The sequence below is a fragment of the Dermacentor variabilis genome, chromosome 5 (assembly GCF_050947875.1).
Source record: "Dermacentor variabilis isolate Ectoservices chromosome 5, ASM5094787v1, whole genome shotgun sequence".
Taxonomy (NCBI): Eukaryota; Metazoa; Arthropoda; class Arachnida; order Ixodida; family Ixodidae; genus Dermacentor; species Dermacentor variabilis.
The window spans coordinates 74,430,408-74,450,834 of NC_134572.1; the positions used below are offsets into that span (position 1 = coordinate 74,430,408).

The following is a 20,427-nucleotide window of genomic DNA, read 5'->3' on the forward strand; positions in this document are numbered from 1 at the left end:
AAATAAATTTTCGTTATAATATAAGCAGCAGTAAGGAGTACAATAAGCGCGATAGACTGCAGCAGCTTTCACACACCTATCTCTTTCATCTGTTTTCCTAATGATGGAGAGTAACCTGGTTTACCGGTTTACCAGCATCTCCAGTTCACAAGACTTTCTCTCCATCGTGTGGCCCGCTTAGCCTCTAAAAGGCAAAAAAAGTTAAGCGCAGGCTTTTCTTTTTCTTCTTCTTATTTTTGTTTTGCATTAGGCCGAGAAATGCTTGACTATGCCCTGAACTGTGGACTTTATTATTTACTCTCACATGTCCCTGATCTCATCACAGAAAGGGTGTTTTATTATTCAGTTTGAATTCCTTAAACCAAAGGCCGCATGCACCAGCTTCGCCATCATCCTACTTGGGAGCTGAAAGAGATCGAGAAAAAGAAAAGTAGGAAATGGCACATCATTTCTCCAGCGTATTTAATAGTTCTACATTTAAGTCCTAGCTCTTTTCAAACTTACGTGCAGGATACTTGCGCTAAGCACGATAAGTTATTGTACTATGAACCCACCGCGGTAGCACAGTCGCTAAAGCGCTGCGCTGCGCTGATGAGGTCGAGGTTGCTTGTTCGATTTCAGCCGCAGCTGCCGCAGGTCGATCAGAACGAAATGAAAAAAAAAAAGAAGAACGCTCGTTTACTTATATTTAGGTGCAAGTTAAAGAACTCCAGGTGGTCAAAATTCATCCGAAGTCCCCCGCTACTGCGTACCTCATAATCGGTTCGTGGTTTTGGCTCGCGATGCCGCAATATTTTTACGCACCAAATTACCAGCAGGGCGAATAACTCAGTCTGTTCCTAATGACGAGACTACAGTTTCACTTGCCGCAGTGGCTGACTGCCTTCTTTGAGCCAAACAGTTGAAGCGTCCAAGCAAGAAATAACCCCTCGCCAGGCTTTCTCGTTTACTGTCAATGCGCACTGATATGGTTTTATTCGGAAGAACTTGAGTTTATCCCAGCTGGAGGCTATTATTACGTTGGTGTTAGGTTAGTTGCTGTTATATTACGGTTGATGTCTGCGGACTATGAATGTAGAAACAAGGGCACAAGAATGTACTGTTGTGCCTTTAGTCGTACTTACGGAAGACCAACATGTCCAAAGTGTCACCCTCGTAAATCTCCAGACTCGATTTCAAAAGTTCAAGACTGCGCCGATAGATAGGCTACAGTTGGTTATTTCAATCCGCCTGCTTTATACGCACGCTGCCCGATATCTTGAACGGCGTCGCACGGGGGACACCTGATTCACAAAGTCCACAAATCTACGGAGTCTTGTATGACATTGCGGTGCCTGCTTGTTCGCGGCGCTATCGGATCTAGGAAAACGCCGTTGAAACTTGGCGCATGCGCAGCGTTTTAATTTGCTAAGAGGTAAGCGCTAACGCGATAGCGTCTAGCACCGTCGAACATCTTAGTTCATGATTGTACTTGTGATTTCATCAGTTTCATTACAGTTATTTACTGGTATTCTATTTTTTTTACCAGAGAAGCTGCATTGCCAGCCTTCCAAAACGATGAGAAACAAGAAAACAAAATTCTGGGATTTTACGTGCAATCAAAACCACAATCTGATTATAAGGCAGTTATGTTGGTTGATCCCGGTACTGTTGAGCACCTGAGGTTCTTTAACGTGCACTTGAACCTAAGTGCAAGAGAGTTTTTAATTTCGCGCACAACGAAAAGCAGCAGTCTTGGCCGGGATCGAACCGGCGACCTCAAGCTCAGCAATGCAGCGCCATAGCCAGTGCTACCGCGGCGAGTGAGGTTCTGTTTTACGGAAATTCGGAATCCATACGGCATGCATACCTAGTTGCATAGTTATGCAGGCTGCATGTAAAATTCAACAGCGTACTATCAACACAAATGGTCAACCTGTTAACTGCAGCGTTAAATCTTACTTCATATAAATAATAATGAAATCCGAAGACCTAGACTTCACGCGAGGCGTCTTACCTTTAAAAATCGGAACCTAAAACAATTCGGTATAAATGTGTGTTTCTTAAAACCTATAGAGCGCGTTTTCAAGGCTTGTATTATGCTTAATGATAACGAAGTAGACATTTATGGTAGAGTGAAACAAGAAAAAGGGCACCAAACAAAGGTGAAATTTTGCCCCCTCTGCCAAGAAGTTTTCAATGGAAGTTCCTAGGTGTAATAACAGCAAGAAGCCAGCTTTCCAAGAATGCCGATCTGTAATTTTTGCACAGCATTATGAACCCGATCAATTGCAAAATTCAGGTTGTATTAATTTTACGGAGACTTCACATATTTCTTCCATCGGTAGTGGCCTAACGTCATGTCACTGACCGGGGAGGCATGAAAGACCCACTCAACACATCTGAAGAAAAACATGTGGAATTACCCATGCAGGACAATGCAGCACAGCCGCTACCGATACTACGCTATTGTGGATTTACGCTTATCCAGTTCCTACTGTGAGTCACCGCGGAAAGCGTTGCCGATACACTCATGAGATGGAGGAAGAAAAAAGAATATTGTTGTTCAGCCATATTTACGCTATCCACCAAAGCACTCTTCCTCATTTTTTTTACTGCCATGTGCAGCATCCTGTACCTTTCTACATCATTCGAGCACAGTTCGCCGGTGCTGCACCTGCGTCAATGCTGCGGCACTCTGTCGTCATACCACGACATTTGGAAGGACTTTATCATCTCAATCAGCTTCCTATAAAGCGCTAGATTTAGCGAAGCCCTGTACTTAATCCAGGGCAATCCGGTGAGATCCGACTCTAAGTGTCCCCAAGTCACATAAAACCTGCAAGTTTTATAGCTAACGCAACTAATCAAAGATAATGCTGGAGCACATGCAAGCGTTTACTGTCATGATTCGGGAAGAACTGGTGCAATTCCGCTTTTGATATAGTTTCCAGTTTGACACTAGACGCTGTAAGGTGGCAATGTTTTATTATTATTTTTTTCAATCGGGGTATTTGCCGCAAGGCATCTAAAATAAAGAATGAAGAAAAAGGGACACCAATAAACGCATGCAACCCTGAGTCATTCAGGGACTGTGGCAATATGGTTGAGCATTTATTTATTTATTTAGGTTACCTTAAAGGTCCATTTAAGGACGTTAAGTAAGAGGGGGATGGAATTGTAAGCGTTTAAACAGGAGTAATCAATATAAATATTCATGCAAGCTGTCGCAAGATAAGTAAACAAAGTTTAGGAATGTTTGTCCAGGGTAAGATTCAGGCAGCGTAAACACAATAATACACTCATACACACAAAAATACAACAATATAAGTAAGAAAATCAAGGAACGAAAGCAAGTCGAGAACATCCTTCTAAAGTGTTCCTACTAGAAGATTTACAGTTATTCACGAAAGGCGGCACGATTTGTTAGGCACGCAATGCTATCAGGAAGACTGTTCCACACTGTTACGACGCGTGGCCGTGCTGGTGCGCTGAATCACAGCGTATTGCCAAAGATGCGCGTGAAACTATGGCTATTGTTAGGGCGACGTGACATGCGCGCTGGTGGTGGTTCGTTATCCAACGGGTATAGTCGCCTGGAACATTAGGTTTGAGTAATTTGTTTGTCTGTGTTACAGTTAGTTCCAATGCGAAGTAACGCTGTCCCTTGATTTCGTTCGCATACACTAACAGCAAGCGAAAACAGTCTCCGTCGCGGCCTGCCATTTCCCAGATCACAGCGTCACTACGGCAGAGAGCCCTGTAAATAGCACTACTGCGCTGCTTGTACAACTGTGACGTCCTCTATGTGCTCGCAACCTTGCATGCAAAGCACTCTGGAGCGGCAGCGCGTTTTTTCTCGCTACGGAGCATTTAACAGGAGACAAACGCTGTTCAGAGCGCTCTGTGTGCTTTGTCGCCGGCGTGCTTGCTTGCCTCGCCCCTACAGCGCACGTACGCGCAGATAATCTGTCAGACAGCAGTGCAAGAGCCGTGGCGAAGATAGGAAATCCCGGTGACGTTTGCTAGGAATGACTAGTGCTTGCGGCGCAGCAGTGACATGTCACTCAGTCCAGGACGTGCGTCACAGTTATCATGAATGGGATATTGAAAATATCCGCGATGTATTTTTTTCTGTCACTCCTCTTTCGTTAATGTCGGAGGCAGCTTGCAACACATATTTTGGAATAGCCCTTGTTACCAATGGGCGGTTTCCCTATAGCTCATTACAAGTTCGTGCAATATGTAAAGAGAAGAGTGCGATCCAACGGACAGGTTCATGTAGCGGAATGCAAGTGGTGTATAAGGAAATTAGAGCTCATTCATTCATTCATTCATTCATTCATTCATTCATATTTATTTGGTTTCTTACAAGGCATAGTGCAGCTCGTACTTAGCACACATTACTTGTTGGTGAACCTGACAGCCATCTTGACGCCGTTATTCTTACTATCGTTAACAAAGAAAATAATACTTATACACGAAAGGAAGCAAATAAATGCAAATTCATCATTCGTGTGCTGACTTACAAAGGTAGAAACCAGAGGCGAGGTGGGTCGGTGTCTGTGCTCGTTTCATTTCGTTATTCCTCCTTTTAGTCACGTTGTGAATTAAATTGCTTAGGAGTACCAACTGAATAGCTTTTTTTTTCTGTTACACCTACAGTGCGCTTACACGTGCACTCAACAGCAAAGCTTACGATCCACGGGATCTCATAAAAACAAACAAACAAAAACAAACAAACGAAACAAATCCGAAATTTTTGATGAGTCTGAGCAAAGGCAGTAAAACCACGCAAAACTATCATGCGCACGTATTATGCTTGCTGGCTGTAACTCCGAATACCAGGCTCAGTTCCGAGGCTGCATCACCTTGTTATCAGATATAGCGGTTAGTAATTAGAAAAAAATATTTTTATTGTACATACGAAGGCTACTCACCGCATAGGCCCTCGTAGGCAGGTTGGGTCTTGTGCGGGCAGAGGTGCGAGCAACAGGTGTCCTTGGGACAACGGCTGCACGGCCTACCGCTCATGTACACGTGGCCTCCCATCTCGTTACCCCTGCATCGTCGCGCGGCAAAGAACGTTTTCAAATAAGGTTAATCCCGAAAGCGTACGCTTCTTTTAGAACATTCCTGGCACCGCAAACTCGAAGGAAACGACATGTTAGTCCTCGTTCACCCTAATCGGTCGCTCACTCCATAGAACCGTTAGGGCGCAGAGGATACTTTCAGCTCGACCGATGCGCTGCGCAGTCTTCGCACTTTCGAGAGAAAGCGCGATGTTGTGTGGTAATCGTGACATACGTTTTATTATTTCCATTTGTTTCTGTTTCCTAACAAGTGGAATAACGTTAATGGCTTACATACTTCAGCGGGACACAGACAGTGGTCATGCAGTTTGGATCGAGCAGTTCACTCTGACAAAAATGGCGCACACGCGTTAGCATTTCATCTTGCATAACCTTCTTCAGGCAACTTTGCACTCGTGGGAAATAATGCTACTCCTCGGTGCTAGTTCCATTGAACCAAGGACATCTAGCTGCTGGTCATTGCTCACATAAAGAAGCTCAATAAGCCTGCTCAACCGGCATAATGCCCTAAACAAACCTGTATGGTGCATGTACCAGAGCACTGTACGCTGCAGAGACGAAGGAGTGCAACCAGTAACTTGCCATAGCAAGTTCATGCTTCCTAGATACAGCGTTAATACGTAGTGCATCCATCACGACGTCATATACGGACCTTACGATCTCGGCTCGTTACAGTGCGTTCATACTGCTATAAGCCAAATAATGGGGTAAGAAAAGAAAACGCACGCTGGCATGTAGTTGCAGAGGTACATGTTGTTGCCGGTCTTAGAGGTGCAGTCCTTCCAGGCACAGCCGACCTTGTTTGATTTGCTCCACAGAAGCTGCACATTACAAACGCCGCAGTTCAATTGTGCACGCGAAACCCGACACATCACAGAATAAAGGCCGTTTCATTCACTTTGTTCTCTGTTGTCAGGTTTAGTGGCTAAACCAACCGTATAAGCACAGACACACGCAGATGAAAGCTCGCCCGAAAAGATGGGCCACCATCACGGAAGCCTTTCAACGAAATTAGGGTTATCACAATGTGTCCCTACGCATGCTTTCTTTCAAAGCTTTTCAGATGTATGAGTCATCCATGCAATCAATTTCTTGTATATTACTGTCCTTCACAATACATTGCTCCATTGAAAATTCATGATTGCTTGCTTGGTGCTATTTGGCTAGACTTGACCCTTCCCTTCACACACACCCCTTCACTTCACCCTTCACTTCACACATCACCATAATCTTCTACGTAATAATATTAATATAGGAAGTGTTTCAGAGAGCGAGAAGAATAAGAAATCAACGAGGAATAAGCGAAACGCTTATTTCTGTATTTCAATTAAACAACAATTCATCTACGCCTTCCATGGCTTCATTGTCTATTGTTCTCGCGTATCGACCGCTTATTATGCCAAATTACAGAATGTTTTCTTTTTCTCATAATCTTTGCGTCTAAAATGTGACGCGCTATTTCTTCAGTCATGAACGCAGACAGGGCACGACGTCGCTCCATCTTCCGCGGCTTTGTCTGCTAATTACAAGATGGAGTATAGTACAAGTAGTGCTTAAGAGAACGCCTGACATAGACATGCTTAACGCCGTGGACGATGCGCAGGCCGCTGAACGAGCCGGCCGTGTTTGCTGCACCAACGACACGCACTCAAGCGCGGTAGCGTCTCAAGGCCAAAGGCTGCACCGAAGCGTTAGCCTATGTAGCTGTGACGCCCGTCTATCTCAAGGCCCGTAGCGGACGGGCGGTAGGCGTGCCCGGTGAAAGCAGGAAGTCGCTCAAATAGCGGACAATCGAAACGGACGCGCTCGCTCGAATAAATCAAAGCCCGAGCAGACGTGCGTGTGTGTGCTTAGCACGAGCGTACGAACTCGCGAACAAAAGTTTGTAAGCCATAGGCATAAGCAAAAATTGTTTAATTTCTTCTGACACAGCTCCGCCATGTGGAATTGCTTCAATACATCGCATTGGTCGAACACGCCCACGTAGGCTCTACTATACTTCACTATATTTTATTTCAACCGGCATACCACTTTGCGAAGCAAAAAAAAAAAAAATTGGAGGACGCTTAAGCTTCGCCTTCAAGAGTGGAACGCGACAGCGTTCCCGTCGACCCGCCAAGGGATGTAAGACAATGGGCTACGGCGCAGCGACTACGCGCCCCGCATGGGACGCGGTGAGCGTCCAGCAACGCAGCGTTCGGCGCGACAACGAAATGTGCGCCTGAGCAAGCGACGCACGCCTGAGCCTTAGAAACAGCTCGTTTCTAAGGCAACACCGCGTTCACTAGAGGCGCTTTTGTACCGCTTTGATGCATCGAACTCGTGGCTCAATGGTAACGTCTCCGTCTCACACTCCGGAGACCCTGGTTCGATTCCCACCCAGCCCATCTTGGAAGTTGCTTTTTATTTATGAAGTGCCTGCCGTGATTTATCGCTCACGGCCAACGCCGCGGACGCCGACGCCGACACCGACACCGACGACACCGGCTTTTCTGCGACACGAGCTCCTTAACGCTATCGCGTTAATAAAGCTCCCATGGCACCAAGGGTGGCCGAATTCTTGCCCGAGACAGCAAAAACGTATTGGAACTACATAGCGGTACCTGATGCTTCTTGTCGCACTATAACATCGAAAACGTGTCGATATAATGACACTATACCGTCCATAAGGAAGTCTCAACTCTTTTGCAGAACTCTAAAGACGTTTACAGGACCCACTAGAGTGAATTATTGCGCGCAGTTAGCACATCGCTGTTAACATGTACGACAACATCAAGAGGCAGCAATGTCGTAATTTTGTGTGCATTCAAGATCAACTAAGCGGAAGTAGCATGCAAATAAATTATGCAGCATATTTGGCGACTGGTATAGGCAGCGATTTGACCTGTGACGGTGAATCAATTACACGTTGGCAACTGCACGGAATCTGTTCCGGGTTCGTTTTTGATGTGGGCGTCACCCGGAATATGCGTTTACACCTGACACCGCTCGAAGACCGCATAGTTAAGTCAAGTTAAAATGACTTGCATATAGTCATCGATTATGTGTTTTGCAAACGACAACAGTGTGGATGTCGTGCGAGTTCAAACGGATCTGCATGCAAACGTCTGGCGACGGTCGCGTCGAAAATACACGCGAAGTGCGTTCAATGCAGTATGTGGTTGCTTCCATTGCAGTTACTTGTATTTCTATTGCACAGCAATTGAAAAACAATTTGCACTTACCGCTACATTGTTTAAAAGCAAATTTCGGAGCACGATAGCTGCTCTCGGTCCGGTATTTTTCAACAAAACACTTCGCACATCGTTGTTAGCTTGTTTAGTCCAAATTTTTCAGTTGACGGCAGGCAGCGAAACCAGTTCAAAAGAAGTCAGATTAGCCATTTAAACAACTCATTAGCAGGCGATGGGCTGCAACTGTTTTCATTTCTCTGAATGGTGAAGCGGCTTCCAATTAAAGGGCCACTAATAATGATAGAGAAACATAAGTTGAGTTATTAATAAGCTATACTCGCTTCTACAATAGCGAAAAAAGCCACTCCTATACCTTCACAGAAGACAATTGGCCAAGCCACTTCGAAGTGACGTCATGAATATTACGCCGTTTAATCGGGCCTAGTTCTTTTGGTAAAGATGGCATGTATTGCATTCTAAAGGAGTCACATACTGATTTTAGCAAGACTACAAGATACTCACTGTTACTGATCTATGACGACCTAAGTATCAGAAGATGCAATGAAACCCGTGATCGCATGCTGATGTACTCCAGCTGAAGTTTCACAGCAAAAAGAAGAAAATAAAAATAAAGAAAGAAAGGTAAGCTTGTCCTTCATTTTCTACTGTAGTAATAAACCTGTCAGAGAATAATTAACGAAATAATCTTGAAAGAACTTTTTATCGGTATAAACATATCGTGTTTCTGCTTGGTGTCCCTTTAAGCTCCCACGGAAATGAGTTTGGACATCCCCATAGTTTGAAGCGTAGTTTCAGGAGAGCTATGGTTGAAGAACTCTGGCATCATTAAAACGGCTTAGGCAATCAACGTGAAGGCGCGGGAGCTGGTGTCACACTTTACCTCGAGTGAAGCTTGTGGGGAACACCCCGTCAGCCGCACCGCACAACTGTTAAGCGACAGGTGGCACAGTTACCTGGCTGAGCACAGAGACCCTCATGCGCACGGGATGCCCCGGCTCGCTGGGCGGCACGAAGTCGATGGGTGCCTCGCCCCAGAAGTTCACCGCGCGGCTCCAATTGGCAGGACCAGTCATGGCGTACAAGTTCTGTCCCGGCCGGTCGTCGAGACCTGAAAGTGTGTGGGCGGGCACATGCCACGGCGCTACGTCATTCCTGCTGTGTTATTCACCGACAAGATGACCAAGTTTGCTTGGTGGGCTGCTCTCGCGACAATTTCCGGCAAAAAAAGAGCAAGCAACAGTGGGAAAAAGCTGTGCCTTCTATATAATCTCTCAAGAGCGCTGTGACAAACGGATACAAACATTAACAATAATGAAGATTGTGGAATAAACGGCAAGGGAACTTGCGCTGGACATCTGATGAAAGGAACAAGGATCTGCAGTTTGTTAGACGAACAGAGTGGACATGAATACAAGTAAAAGGTATTCACGTGAAGAGGCGACGCTGACGGAGTGATCAACTTCCGTAGTTTACTATGGTTGACGAGGTTGGGGGCAAACCAACGACAGTTTAAGAGTGTTAAGACGGAGAAGTACAATAAAGCGCATGGAAATTGATTTCCTTACTATGGCTGTGATGAAATAGCGGCTGTGAAGATGATGAGCATGATAAATCCCACTTTATGTGCATAAAAATTATATGATTCCCTAGCGCTCTGACCGAAGGAGATAACGCGAGGGTCCAAGGGCGGGATTCTTCTGAATGAAAACAAAACCGATGATAATTTGGGCGCTTGAATATGCTACGGAGCAAACGGGACCACTAACGGCAGCTCGAAAAATGCTCTTGAAAGATCGCCCAAACCTCGACAACAACTTCATGTGGGCGAGTTAGTTCATCTTGAAGGTATAGGCCATGATCAGTAGCCCCTATAGGTGACAGCCATCTTTGAAAACGACTGCGGGAACTGGCGAACCAGTGAGAAGGATACCGCTCAGCCCGGTGTCATTCCCGTCAAAAACTCGCGGCTGAGCGCGGGCAGTGTCGGCAGATGGTGACGGGGTTCGAGGTTACGTGCGCTTCCTCTAAACACAAGTTGGAGAGTAAAATATTCTGGTCTATATCGAAGCACCGTGATGGAATCAGGACAACAACATACACAACATGACTATCGGTGACTGCCAATTAGAAAAAGCACCAGCCATTTAGTCACGTCGTAAAACGAGGCATGCGCGCAGGTGACATACAGGTACAGGTGTTTACGAAGAAATGGTATTTCTTGTGTAGGTAGGCAAAATGAAGCTGTGCTCACACACTCATCTGTGGCTTTTCCTATACAAAACACTCCTACAACTTCCCTTTCTTGTTCTTGCATTTTTTAGAAATCCGGTGCTACTGAACAGCGCAGCGCATGTGCATTTATTACAGTGAGCGGCTAAATGGCTAGTAACGATTTCTTACATTGTTAAAGCGCTGTCTTGCTCTGCCATTACTACATTGCCCAGTGTGTCCACTGTACCCATCTTTCCACAGCTTAAAAGGTTTTCATAAATGACCTCAGCGCTGCACGTGGTGAATCTAGTTTCGTGATTAGTAGAACATTGCGGGCGTTGGCTATTTTTCATAACACTGCAGGGTTATGAAAGTTTGCAAGGAGCCGAGAAGCCTAAGTTGAATTGATGTAACAGCACCCCCCCCCCCCCCCCGCCCCCTAAAGAAAGAAACGAAATACCTGTGCGTCTGTACAACGTACGTCCACGGGGTTTCCCATAATCTTAAGAAAGTCGGTGCAACTCGGTTCGCAACAATGCGGAATCGGAGAAATTGGAGCCAGCGTAAGGCGGACGAAGCTCAACGTTTTGACTGCTCCAAGCGCAATTGGAAGAGCCACATGAGCAGAATTCTGTAGGAACTTGTCGAACTCCCATTTACAAGGTGATGTCCTCTCCGAGCGCGCTGAGCTGGAGCGAGGCTCTCTGAAAGAACCAAGCTAAGGTCTTCAGGGCTTTCAACTTCTACCAGCAGCATTTATATGCTCTAGCGACTACTAGAATGCATACCATTAGCGCTGCACTGTATATAGTGTCTCATCTCTTGAGCTCAAAGCAAAGAGGCAATACAGTCTCAAACAAAATATGAGTGTCGGATTAAGCTCACCGATGTGGCAGCCTATACAGCCAGGCTCAAACACGCAGTTCGATAGGTGGGTCTTGGCGAGCTCCTCCAAATGTAGACTGTAGCTCTGCATGCAACACGGGATATATATATGCTTACGGCGTGTGCACAAAGCGGATGAGGACAAACGCAGCTATAACATGAACATGGTTCAGGAATAACAGCTAGCAGGAATTTCAAGAAAGGTTCTGATCACTAACCAGAGGTTCCTACATCACTGTAATAAGCTCTATTTTTTTCATTAGTTCCAATTGGTGTTCTTTAGATAAACTTGTCGTGCCTTCTACGTTGTTTTCTTTCTGTCCTCATTAACTACTCTCATACTCCACGTAGATTAAGGCAGGCCACAGATTACCCACCACAATCTTAAGCTAGCTTGCTGAACGATAGCGTTTCTTCAAACTTTTACCTTTACATAATTACATATTGCTATAATCAGCATTTGATCAAATGTAGAAGGACTTGTCTTCACATACTCTTTATGAAAAGACTGTCTATGTCAGTTTAAACACTATAGACACTTCATAGGAATCTTCTAAGACTGTATGCAGCAAGTATGTAGGTTAAATATACACCTGGAACTGCAGAAGCACCGGTAAACAAGTTAGGACCATGTTTACGTTGGCTATATCAAAAGCTTCGTACATGTGGGGCCACTCTATGCAAAACTGTTGACAGCCGCTAGCAGTGACACACATATGGTAGGCATAAAAATGCCATCGATTGCGTGTACTCTATTCATTCGTCATTCGTCTGTTTCAGCGCCGCAGTAACTTCGATAAACCAAATGCCATGCGTAGTGACCTACCATGTGCATGCTAGCGGGTGCTCGGAGGTAGTGTTCCAGACCGGCATTTTGCTTCTCGCGTGCTCTTGCCGCAACGTTGGCTCTTTTTGGCTGAGATTTTCCTCGTTAGTCCATTGTTGATCGAAGCAGAGCACAAAGCACTGGTGGTAGCGTAACTCATCGCTCGTTACCATGTCTGGGTTCTTTCCATATAGGTAAGCTAGACTAGTCACTGTTGCTAACTAGCCCCTGTTGCTGGCTAGCTAACTAGTCAAGCTAACTGGCCACTGTTGCTGTAGCAGAGTTCCGCTCTGCTACAGCAACAGTGGCTAGTTGACGAGCACATGCAACAAATGCTCACCATCTGCAGCATGTCGGACGCGGCCGGCCATTTCTTCTCCTTGCCCATGGCCACCGAATTTCGTATCTGGTTGTGCAGCTGTACGATGCTTGCACGCTCCTCGTCGTTCAACGCCGCGCACCGGATGCTGCAGAACAGCAGCAGCACGGCGGCTTGCGCGAGCAGCACAAAGCGGAGCTGCAGGATGGTCGCGCGTCGCCTGCGGCACACGAGAAACCGCCGCATACGCGGCGGAACCTTGGTAAAGGCATATATGCTGTCAGCACATTAAAATGAAACGTGAGCATCATTGTCTCCAGGATTCACAAACGGACCGTGTCTCGAAGCTCGTTCTTCGAGTGCACCAGCATGGAGAAGACGTCGCACAGCAATAACGCTACTACGTGGCTGCTGCGGCGAGGAGTGGCTTGATAAACACACATTCATTTGTGCAAGACAGAAATTCACAGGAAGAAGGTGGCTTGGAGTAATGAAGAGAGGTAGAAAAAGGATCGTCGCTGGAGATAACGAAGGACAATTCCCCTTGTCGAAACGCTGGCTCCAGTGACATTCCCTCTTCTACCACTGTTCTTTACATTCGTTCTTGTGCGTTTGAGTATAGACAACGAGGGTCCCTAGTTGCTTTAACGGGCCTCGAATTGAATCTGTTCTTCGACTCTACCGAGTGGGGCACAGCGCCGCCCCTCGGCTGAAGAAGACGTTGCGCTTCTGTAACGCTCCTCGGTGACTCCTACGCCAATTGATATGTTTGAATGGCAGTATCTTCGCTCTACCACAATAAAATTAGTGAACAAGAGTATCTAGTTAGGAAATGTTCGTTCAGGAGTAACCGCGCAATGTCAGTGAAGCATATAGTCCCTAGTTCAATAGAGTAGCAGCGCTGTCATCCACGTCTTTGGATCGCGGTAAAGTGTCAAGGCGTGGGAAGTTGCAGTATACGAGGATGCGTCTTGCCAGTGAAAGGCAACACTTTCGCACTAACGAAGAAAGGTTGACCGAAGCTGAGGACACAGCACAACTGAAAATGAAAAAAAGAAAAATGATAGGCGAAGCTTTATGAGAATAGAAAGCGGTACTGTGGGTCAGAAAGCTGGCGAGGGCGCACGACATTTGAGCTCAGTTTCAGAGGAAGAATAAGGTAGAGTCGCAAAAGACACGCAGAGCCTAGAACAGGTAACTGATTGTACCTTAGATGACAATGGGCGTGAAGAAATACGTACCATAGTCGACAATGGCAGATAATTAGACAAAGTCATGAGGTTAGGAAATTTGCAGCCATAAGGTAGGTTTGACTGTGTGGAATAGATACAACTTGAGATCTCCAGAAGATATCTTCGTATTGCATTGGACTTGATGAAATTGGGATTAGGAATAAGCTCATATACAGGGGGCTGAATCGCACAGAACAAGTGTCGAGTCAGGCGGTGAAAACCCGGCTGCATGTCACTCGACTTATCCCCTTTGCAAGCTGCTCTTGTAGACTTGGTCGCGTAACTTTTATGAGTAACTAGATCGCTAGAAGGAAATTTTGAGACTTGAATGCTGCTGCTACTGCTGCTGCTGCTGCTGCTTACATGGCAATCACGGATAGTACATAAGTTTTCGAACATTTGCATGGACCTCTTAAGAAAGCACTGCAGTTTCTTTTTAGTCTCCTGTGGTTAAGTTGTGTTGCATGAAGCTTAATATTTACTGATAACTCCATTTAATAAGATTGTTCAGTGAAGAAAAAAATTGCATTGCTTTCGAAGATATGTGTCGCTAAATTTGGATGGTTGTTTCTTAAGTGACAACCAAGCTGCTTATATTCCTTCATTCTAGGCATTAGTTTGTCTATATTGAGGTTCTGACGTTTAGGCCTTAGGTGACAGCGTCCTATATGAGTGGTCGTGTCGAGGCTGCAAATCGAGCTTATACACAGATACAAAAATGAGACGTTGTCAGTTACGTGCATATTCTGCTAACGGCACACGCTTTTCGTTTGGTCTGCATAATCTGCACCGTACTTGCCGCTAATTGAGAGAACGCGACATACATAAACTCCCAGAATTCATTGTTACGAGCAGAAAAGAAGAAAGCAAGGAAGTTGCGGCGGCTAATTAGACAGAAAAAGCAAAGAAGAAAAGGGTGCTCCAGGAAGTGGATTGCACTTTAAATTAAAAAAAAAAAGAACTATCAGCAGAATCGCTCACCTGACAAACCAAAATGCCCGGGATCATTCGATGCTACACGAAAACCAGTGCGCGCTATGTGCATTACACATTAACCACCAATTTACAAGACGAGTCTAGATTACAATTGTACACAATACATCACGAGTTTCCGAAATTCTGCCCCCCCCCCCCCCATTGCAAGCACCATTAACTTCAAATAATTTCACTTGCATTTGTCGACACGAACACCGTATATTCTATCGTGCAGAACCGCTGACTTTCTTTTCCACATGAACTGCACTATAGGCGCGAAGGAGGCACACGATCCTCTAGCAGCACCATTAACACTCGCCCCCCCCCCCCCCCCCCCGTCTGTGCGTGGTGGATGCGCAGAAATAGGCACAGGTTTTTTGGCTTACGTCGTTTGAAACCTGGAAGCAATCAGGCTGCCTGAGCTAAGCATCGCGCTTCGGGATCTCAACGATGCCGTTGGTTTCCAGGTCGGAGCTCGGACACAGCGGTGTAGGTGCAGATTTCGTGAGCACGTCCAGCTTTGCACCGCGCCAGAATTTGTCACCTGGATGAATGGTTCGTGGGAGCGCTGGTCATTGCGGTCGGAGCGCGTCAGACAGCGCGTCAGGCAGCGCGTCACCGCAGCGTTCTTGTGAGAAGACGACGAAAAAGAAGATGACGATGATCATGAGCCTCAAACATGGCATGTGCCCACAATGGGAGATGGGTAAGAATTCAGGTAGGCGCATTCATTTATTTATTGAATTTGTTTATCCAATTCTGCAGGGCTTGGCGTGGCCCAATCAGGATCAGTATAAAAGTAGCAGTAAATGACAACAACATTAGCAGCCATAGATTTACAGTGCTCAGAACACCAACCCAGTCCATCAGCTGCGAGAAGAAAGCACGGAAAATAAACACCCGCTCATACAATGAAGAAATTTCCAAAAGAATAAAGCGAAGAATATACGCAGAAAAGAACCTTCAATACAGTTTAAGCGAAGTAAAGGAACAATAATGGAAAAATCAACTTCGGTAACCAATTCACAAGACAGCAATGATGTTAATAATTCATGTGGTCAATGGAATCAATGCTGGTTAGTAGTGACTAAGGTAAATTGTTCCAATCAGTAATAGTACGAGGGAAAAAGAAATATTTTAAGACGTAGAGTTCTGGCATTATAGGGAGTTATTATAGAGTTAGCGTGACGATGCCGTGTTCGGCGTGTCGCCATTGGCGTCACATAAAGATCGGGAGAGAGGGAAAGGAACTTACATTTAAGAAGAAAAGGAAAGTTTAGCCACTGGATTTTCTTTCTAATACTCAATACGATGTTGTTATATATATATATATATATATATATATATATATATATATATATATATATATATATATATATATATATATGTATATATATAGGAAACGAAGCTTACCAATCGCCGAAGCACATGCAATACAGCCTGAAAGAATGGAGGAAGGAAATAGACTATGAGGCAGTGCCACGTGACAATTTAGAAGTCTGGTCATAAAAAAAATAGAAAGGAAAGCATCATGGGAAATAGGCGCGCACCACGGAATACGTAGGCAGTAACTTCTAGCCAACGATCACGCGCGAGATGCGAGGTGGGGGGGGGGGGGAATTACAGTCGAAAGTCAGGTGGCAGGACCGGTCGTGACGAAGGCGTCACTAAAATCTATACTACGAACAAAACAATGCATTGAAAGGTCCGGCAACCAAGGAGAACCTATTTCGTCAGAGTCAGCGCGCAAGGGGTCCCAAAGGAAAGCAGCGACAATGTCAGAGGAGGTTGGCTTCCAGAGGCCGCTGCTTGACATCTTGATCCCTCGTAGTCTTTCTCCTTCCTTCAAGCCACGAAAACTTGAGCAGCTGCAGCTCCAAGCGCCGTCGCAAGTGACGCTACGAGCATGATTCGCTTGGCGCCGAGCGAAGGTCCCAAGGAAGATGCCCACAGTTATTCGTTCGTTGTCGTGTTTGGTGTGCGAGGTATACGCCTATACGTTTTGCGGTTTCCAATAATTACGCCTCTCAATGCAACAGTTTAATTACCGGTTATAAATAGCACTTTTACGCTTCCTTTTTTTCACCTTTATGTTCTCGCCACTACCACTGGAAATACCGACATTTGTCGCGGGGAGGGAGCGGCAATAAGAGCATGTCGTGACCTACGCCTTCTGGTGTGCCGATTTCTCTCGACCATAATGGTGCTTGCTGCTTCAACATACCGCTCTAGGAAGGCGCCCCCACGCTTCTTGAGGCACGCTGAGGAGAGTTAGATGCAAGACGGCCCGAGCTCGGCGTACCAAAGATTTCTGCCCGAGACTGCGCGACGGCAGTCAGTAAGCAAAGATAGCGAGGAGCACGCGATAGTAGCCGGCAATAAAATGGCCGGAAAAAGCCACGTATACGTCAACGCGAGCGCACCCGGCGTGCAACACTTCCCCATTGTAAAAAATGGCACAACCCTTTTCAACGTTGTAATGCTCAGCATCTTCAACGCAGCAGACAGCTGATTGTCGCATTATCCGCAGACTTTACGGCAGCCGCTTTCCATATATCATGCCAAGTGTGAGTTCTTCCTTTAGAAAACTTCGTTTATTTCGCCAGGCTGAAGAAAAGTTCGTATAGCCGAAGGCAAGTAGCCAAATCAGTTCTGTGAGGGTGTCATCATAGGCAGGTAGGTCCCAAGCAAGGCAAATCCGGCGAACTATTGCAGTGGAGAAACGAATTTTTGGCTGGTCTGGCGGACTCATTTGATCACACTTGTATAGAAGTTAAAATGCACACCAAATAAACGTAAAGCTCTCAATAATGTAAACCGACTAAGCGACAAAGAAGAACCCTCGCCTATTTTATTAATCCTATTTCCCATATTCACGTTTGGCATTCTGAGTGTTTGCACTGTTTGGTTAACGCAAAAATTTGTTAATGTTGTCCATCAAGTAAGTTTAGCACGACCACGGCATACGACGCGAACAAAGATGCAGGCGAGAAATGCGGCACTTCTTCAGCGAAATGTGGTGCGCGGTGCCAATAGCCTTAGGCCGTAGCGCACCCCGAGACAAGAGAAAATAACGACACAGATATATACGCGCCCTGTGTAGCTGTTTGAATAACGCACTAACCATCTCAGCGTGGAAATTTAGTGGTACGCGGGGCCTTGAGATAGCGTGAAAAAGAAACACTCGCGTTAACAACTTGTTGTCCGCTCACTAAACGAAACTCTATTTTGCGAAAGATCCCGTGCCAGCGCCGCATGACGTCGCGTCGCTGACGATGTCCGCAGTTAGCCGCTTCTCTGTCGTGACACCTCGCCTTATGAGTGTCACATTTCCGCAGCCGTCTTTCACAATTCATGCAGGACGACGCGGCGGTGTAAGAGGTAGCAATGGCGCCGAGTGTGTCGATAGTGCTGCTGTAGCAGTATGGACCGTTTGCCTCTGAGCCGCACATATGCGCTACGCCTTCGACTACCGAGAAGAGTCTGTCGAGCGCCCCGCAATACTCGCAACGTCAGGCGAGAGTGTACCCAGCGATTCAGAAGTTGCATGAAGTGCTGAGCTGCCCCTCTATGCCGCTATAGGACAACGAGAAAGAGCTCTTTCTGTCAGCCTTACAGTGCGACAGCGCTGTATCGCTTTAGTAATATTGATTTCACTCAGCTGTAAAAATGATACGCACGAACAGCAAAAAAAGAAAATTCAGAAGGGCCGAAGCTTCAGTTACTCTGCGCCCCGAGTTGTTCGCCAGCGAGCGCCAAGCGTTTGAGCACTTTTTTTCACTGCAAGAACGTGAAGCGGCTGCAAGGACTCCGACTTTTGACGTTTATTCTATATGCGCATTCGATTATTCGAGTTTTCGTACAAAGTAAATTTATGCTTTTTTGCTTCTCATTATTTCCCGGTTCGGTATCCGTTCTCAGTCCCATTTGAACGAGCTTGAAGAGTAACTTTCCTCTCTGATGTTGAACTAGAAGCGAACCGTGTTATCTGACGCAAACAATATCCGATACGATAAACAAATTCTGTTCGGCACCAGCTTTGTATATGTCTCTTGGATTGAAGTCTTTTAGTTACTAAAGAAAACGCGCACAATACATTGTGTGCACGTGGCTCAAGCATTTTCGGCCACATATAATGAAACTGGGAAAGTTAGTGAGATAGTAGAGGTTATCGCATACTTTTGCATAGGTTTATGCTACTGATATAGAGACGCATATCAGAATTAATTCATCTGGCCTTCTCGCACAAGGAGTCACCACTGCATTGAGGACCACCATCGGTCGATTCAAGAGCTGATAGTTTTTTGCACGGATAATAACACCGATTCATTAACCTCAGTCTAGTATGAAATGTATAGAAATAATTTTGTACCTTCAGTTCTTGTTGTGCATTTCCTCTCTTTGTATTTTTGAGAATCCCTCCTCTATCCAATACAAGTCAACCTGAGACTATGCCAGGTATACATACATTTACATCATATGGAAATATATGCGCTTTTCGGCTAAGGGACGCCTATAACATAGTGAAGAGATGTTCGTACCTCGTGATATCTCCTTGTTCCATAGCGCTCGCTGTGAACTTTGTCGTTCCTTTTTGGCTCCTGTGCGTTCCTCAAATAAAACAAAAGGCTCTCGCTCTCGTGATGTACCGCCACACCTTCCACTTTGACGTGTTTCCCTACATTTGTCGTGGCAGAAGAACCTTCTGTTCTCTGAATGATGGAATAGAGAAACTTCATTGTGTGATTCTCCTTCTTTTGTTTGTCATACATACATACATACATACATACATACATACATACATACATACATACATACATACATACATACATACATACATACATACATACATACATATATATATATATATATATATATATATATATATATATATATATATATATATATATTTCACGGTCGGGTCTGTACGTTTGACTGCCTTCATTTACCGTCCAAAACACTAGCACGCTTCGACTTCAACCTGAGCGCATACGGCACACCTCACTTGGAGGTCTACACAAGTACAAGCCAAGTTTCGAAAAAAAAGAAAGGAAAAAAGAAAAGATTCGGTTTGATTCAATCTTTTCATTGTTCTGAAAAAGGTGCGATCGAAATGTCGCTTCCTTTAATATAATACGAGATGGAGACACAATACTGCCATGTGAGCGATATGCGATGCTAATTTCTTGTGCATACGGAATGAAAAGGACAATAGGATTCATGTCTGACGAAAGTACTGCACATGACAGATGTCTCTGTTTGAAGCACGGCGTTTTTTATCAATGCAGAACTGCCAATTTCAGCAGCGCCTCAGAGTTGAAGGAGGTTCTGACACGTTCCTTAACATCTTCTGCTTAGATTAAAGCCCACATCTTAATCAGTACTTATTAGTTGACTTCGTACTTCACCATACAAACACATTCATTTTCTCAAAATTCACTTATTGGGTCAAAAGCGACAATGTAGCAATACTGCCAGCATTAAAGCCAGAAATTATGTGTATGAATACAATGGGGGGGGGGGGGGGGCTAGACCACCGCAGTCGCCATTTCCATGTTTCATGCTTATTGCATGATTTTAAGATGTTAATTTCAACTTTCTTTCAACGCATTTCGGAGGTTACAAAAACATGCAGGAGGCACAACAGTTTTAGGAGTAAAAAATTGTAGAAATTATGTTCAAATGAATTTTAATGAAAGGCAATATTGCTTTT

General features: G+C 45.3%; 1 protein-coding gene across 3 annotated transcripts; it reads right to left on the reverse strand.

Annotated features, from left to right (window-relative positions):
- Positions 1-261: 261 nt before the first annotated feature.
- Positions 262-19,411, reverse strand: LOC142582803 (venom allergen 5-like). 3 transcript variants are annotated; one of them, XM_075692849.1, is made up of 8 exons: positions 19,256-19,345; positions 16,128-16,154; positions 12,529-12,727; positions 11,363-11,447; positions 9,220-9,374; positions 5,799-5,893; positions 4,920-5,041; positions 262-405 (listed from the first exon to the last, which is right to left on the reverse strand). In XM_075692849.1, exons 1-8 carry the CDS (start codon positions 19,276-19,278, stop codon positions 395-397), a joined length of 717 nt encoding a protein of 238 aa, XP_075548964.1. In that variant the 5' UTR covers positions 19,279-19,345; the 3' UTR covers positions 262-394. The 3 variants fall into 3 exon arrangements, with proteins under 3 accessions (XP_075548964.1, XP_075548966.1, XP_075548965.1); XM_075692851.1 differs by lacking the exon at positions 16,128-16,154 and having other exon boundaries at positions 19,256-19,411; XM_075692850.1 differs by lacking the exons at positions 16,128-16,154; positions 19,256-19,345 and adding an exon at positions 15,101-15,159.
- Positions 19,412-20,427: the final 1,016 nt, after the last annotated feature.

Bases quoted from the DNA above. Each gene is read 5' to 3' on its own strand.
- LOC142582803 (XM_075692849.1), bottom strand. From the start codon at position 19,278: ATGGAACAAGGAGATATCACGAG. The intron at 16,155-19,255 runs GTACGAACATCT...CCATTCTTTCAG, and splicing joins GAACAAGGAGATATCACGAG to GCTGTATTGCATGTGCTTCG. The intron at 9,375-11,362 runs GTGAGCTTAATC...ACACACTTTCAG, and splicing joins CTGTATAGGCTGCCACATCG to GTCTCGACGACCGGCCGGGA.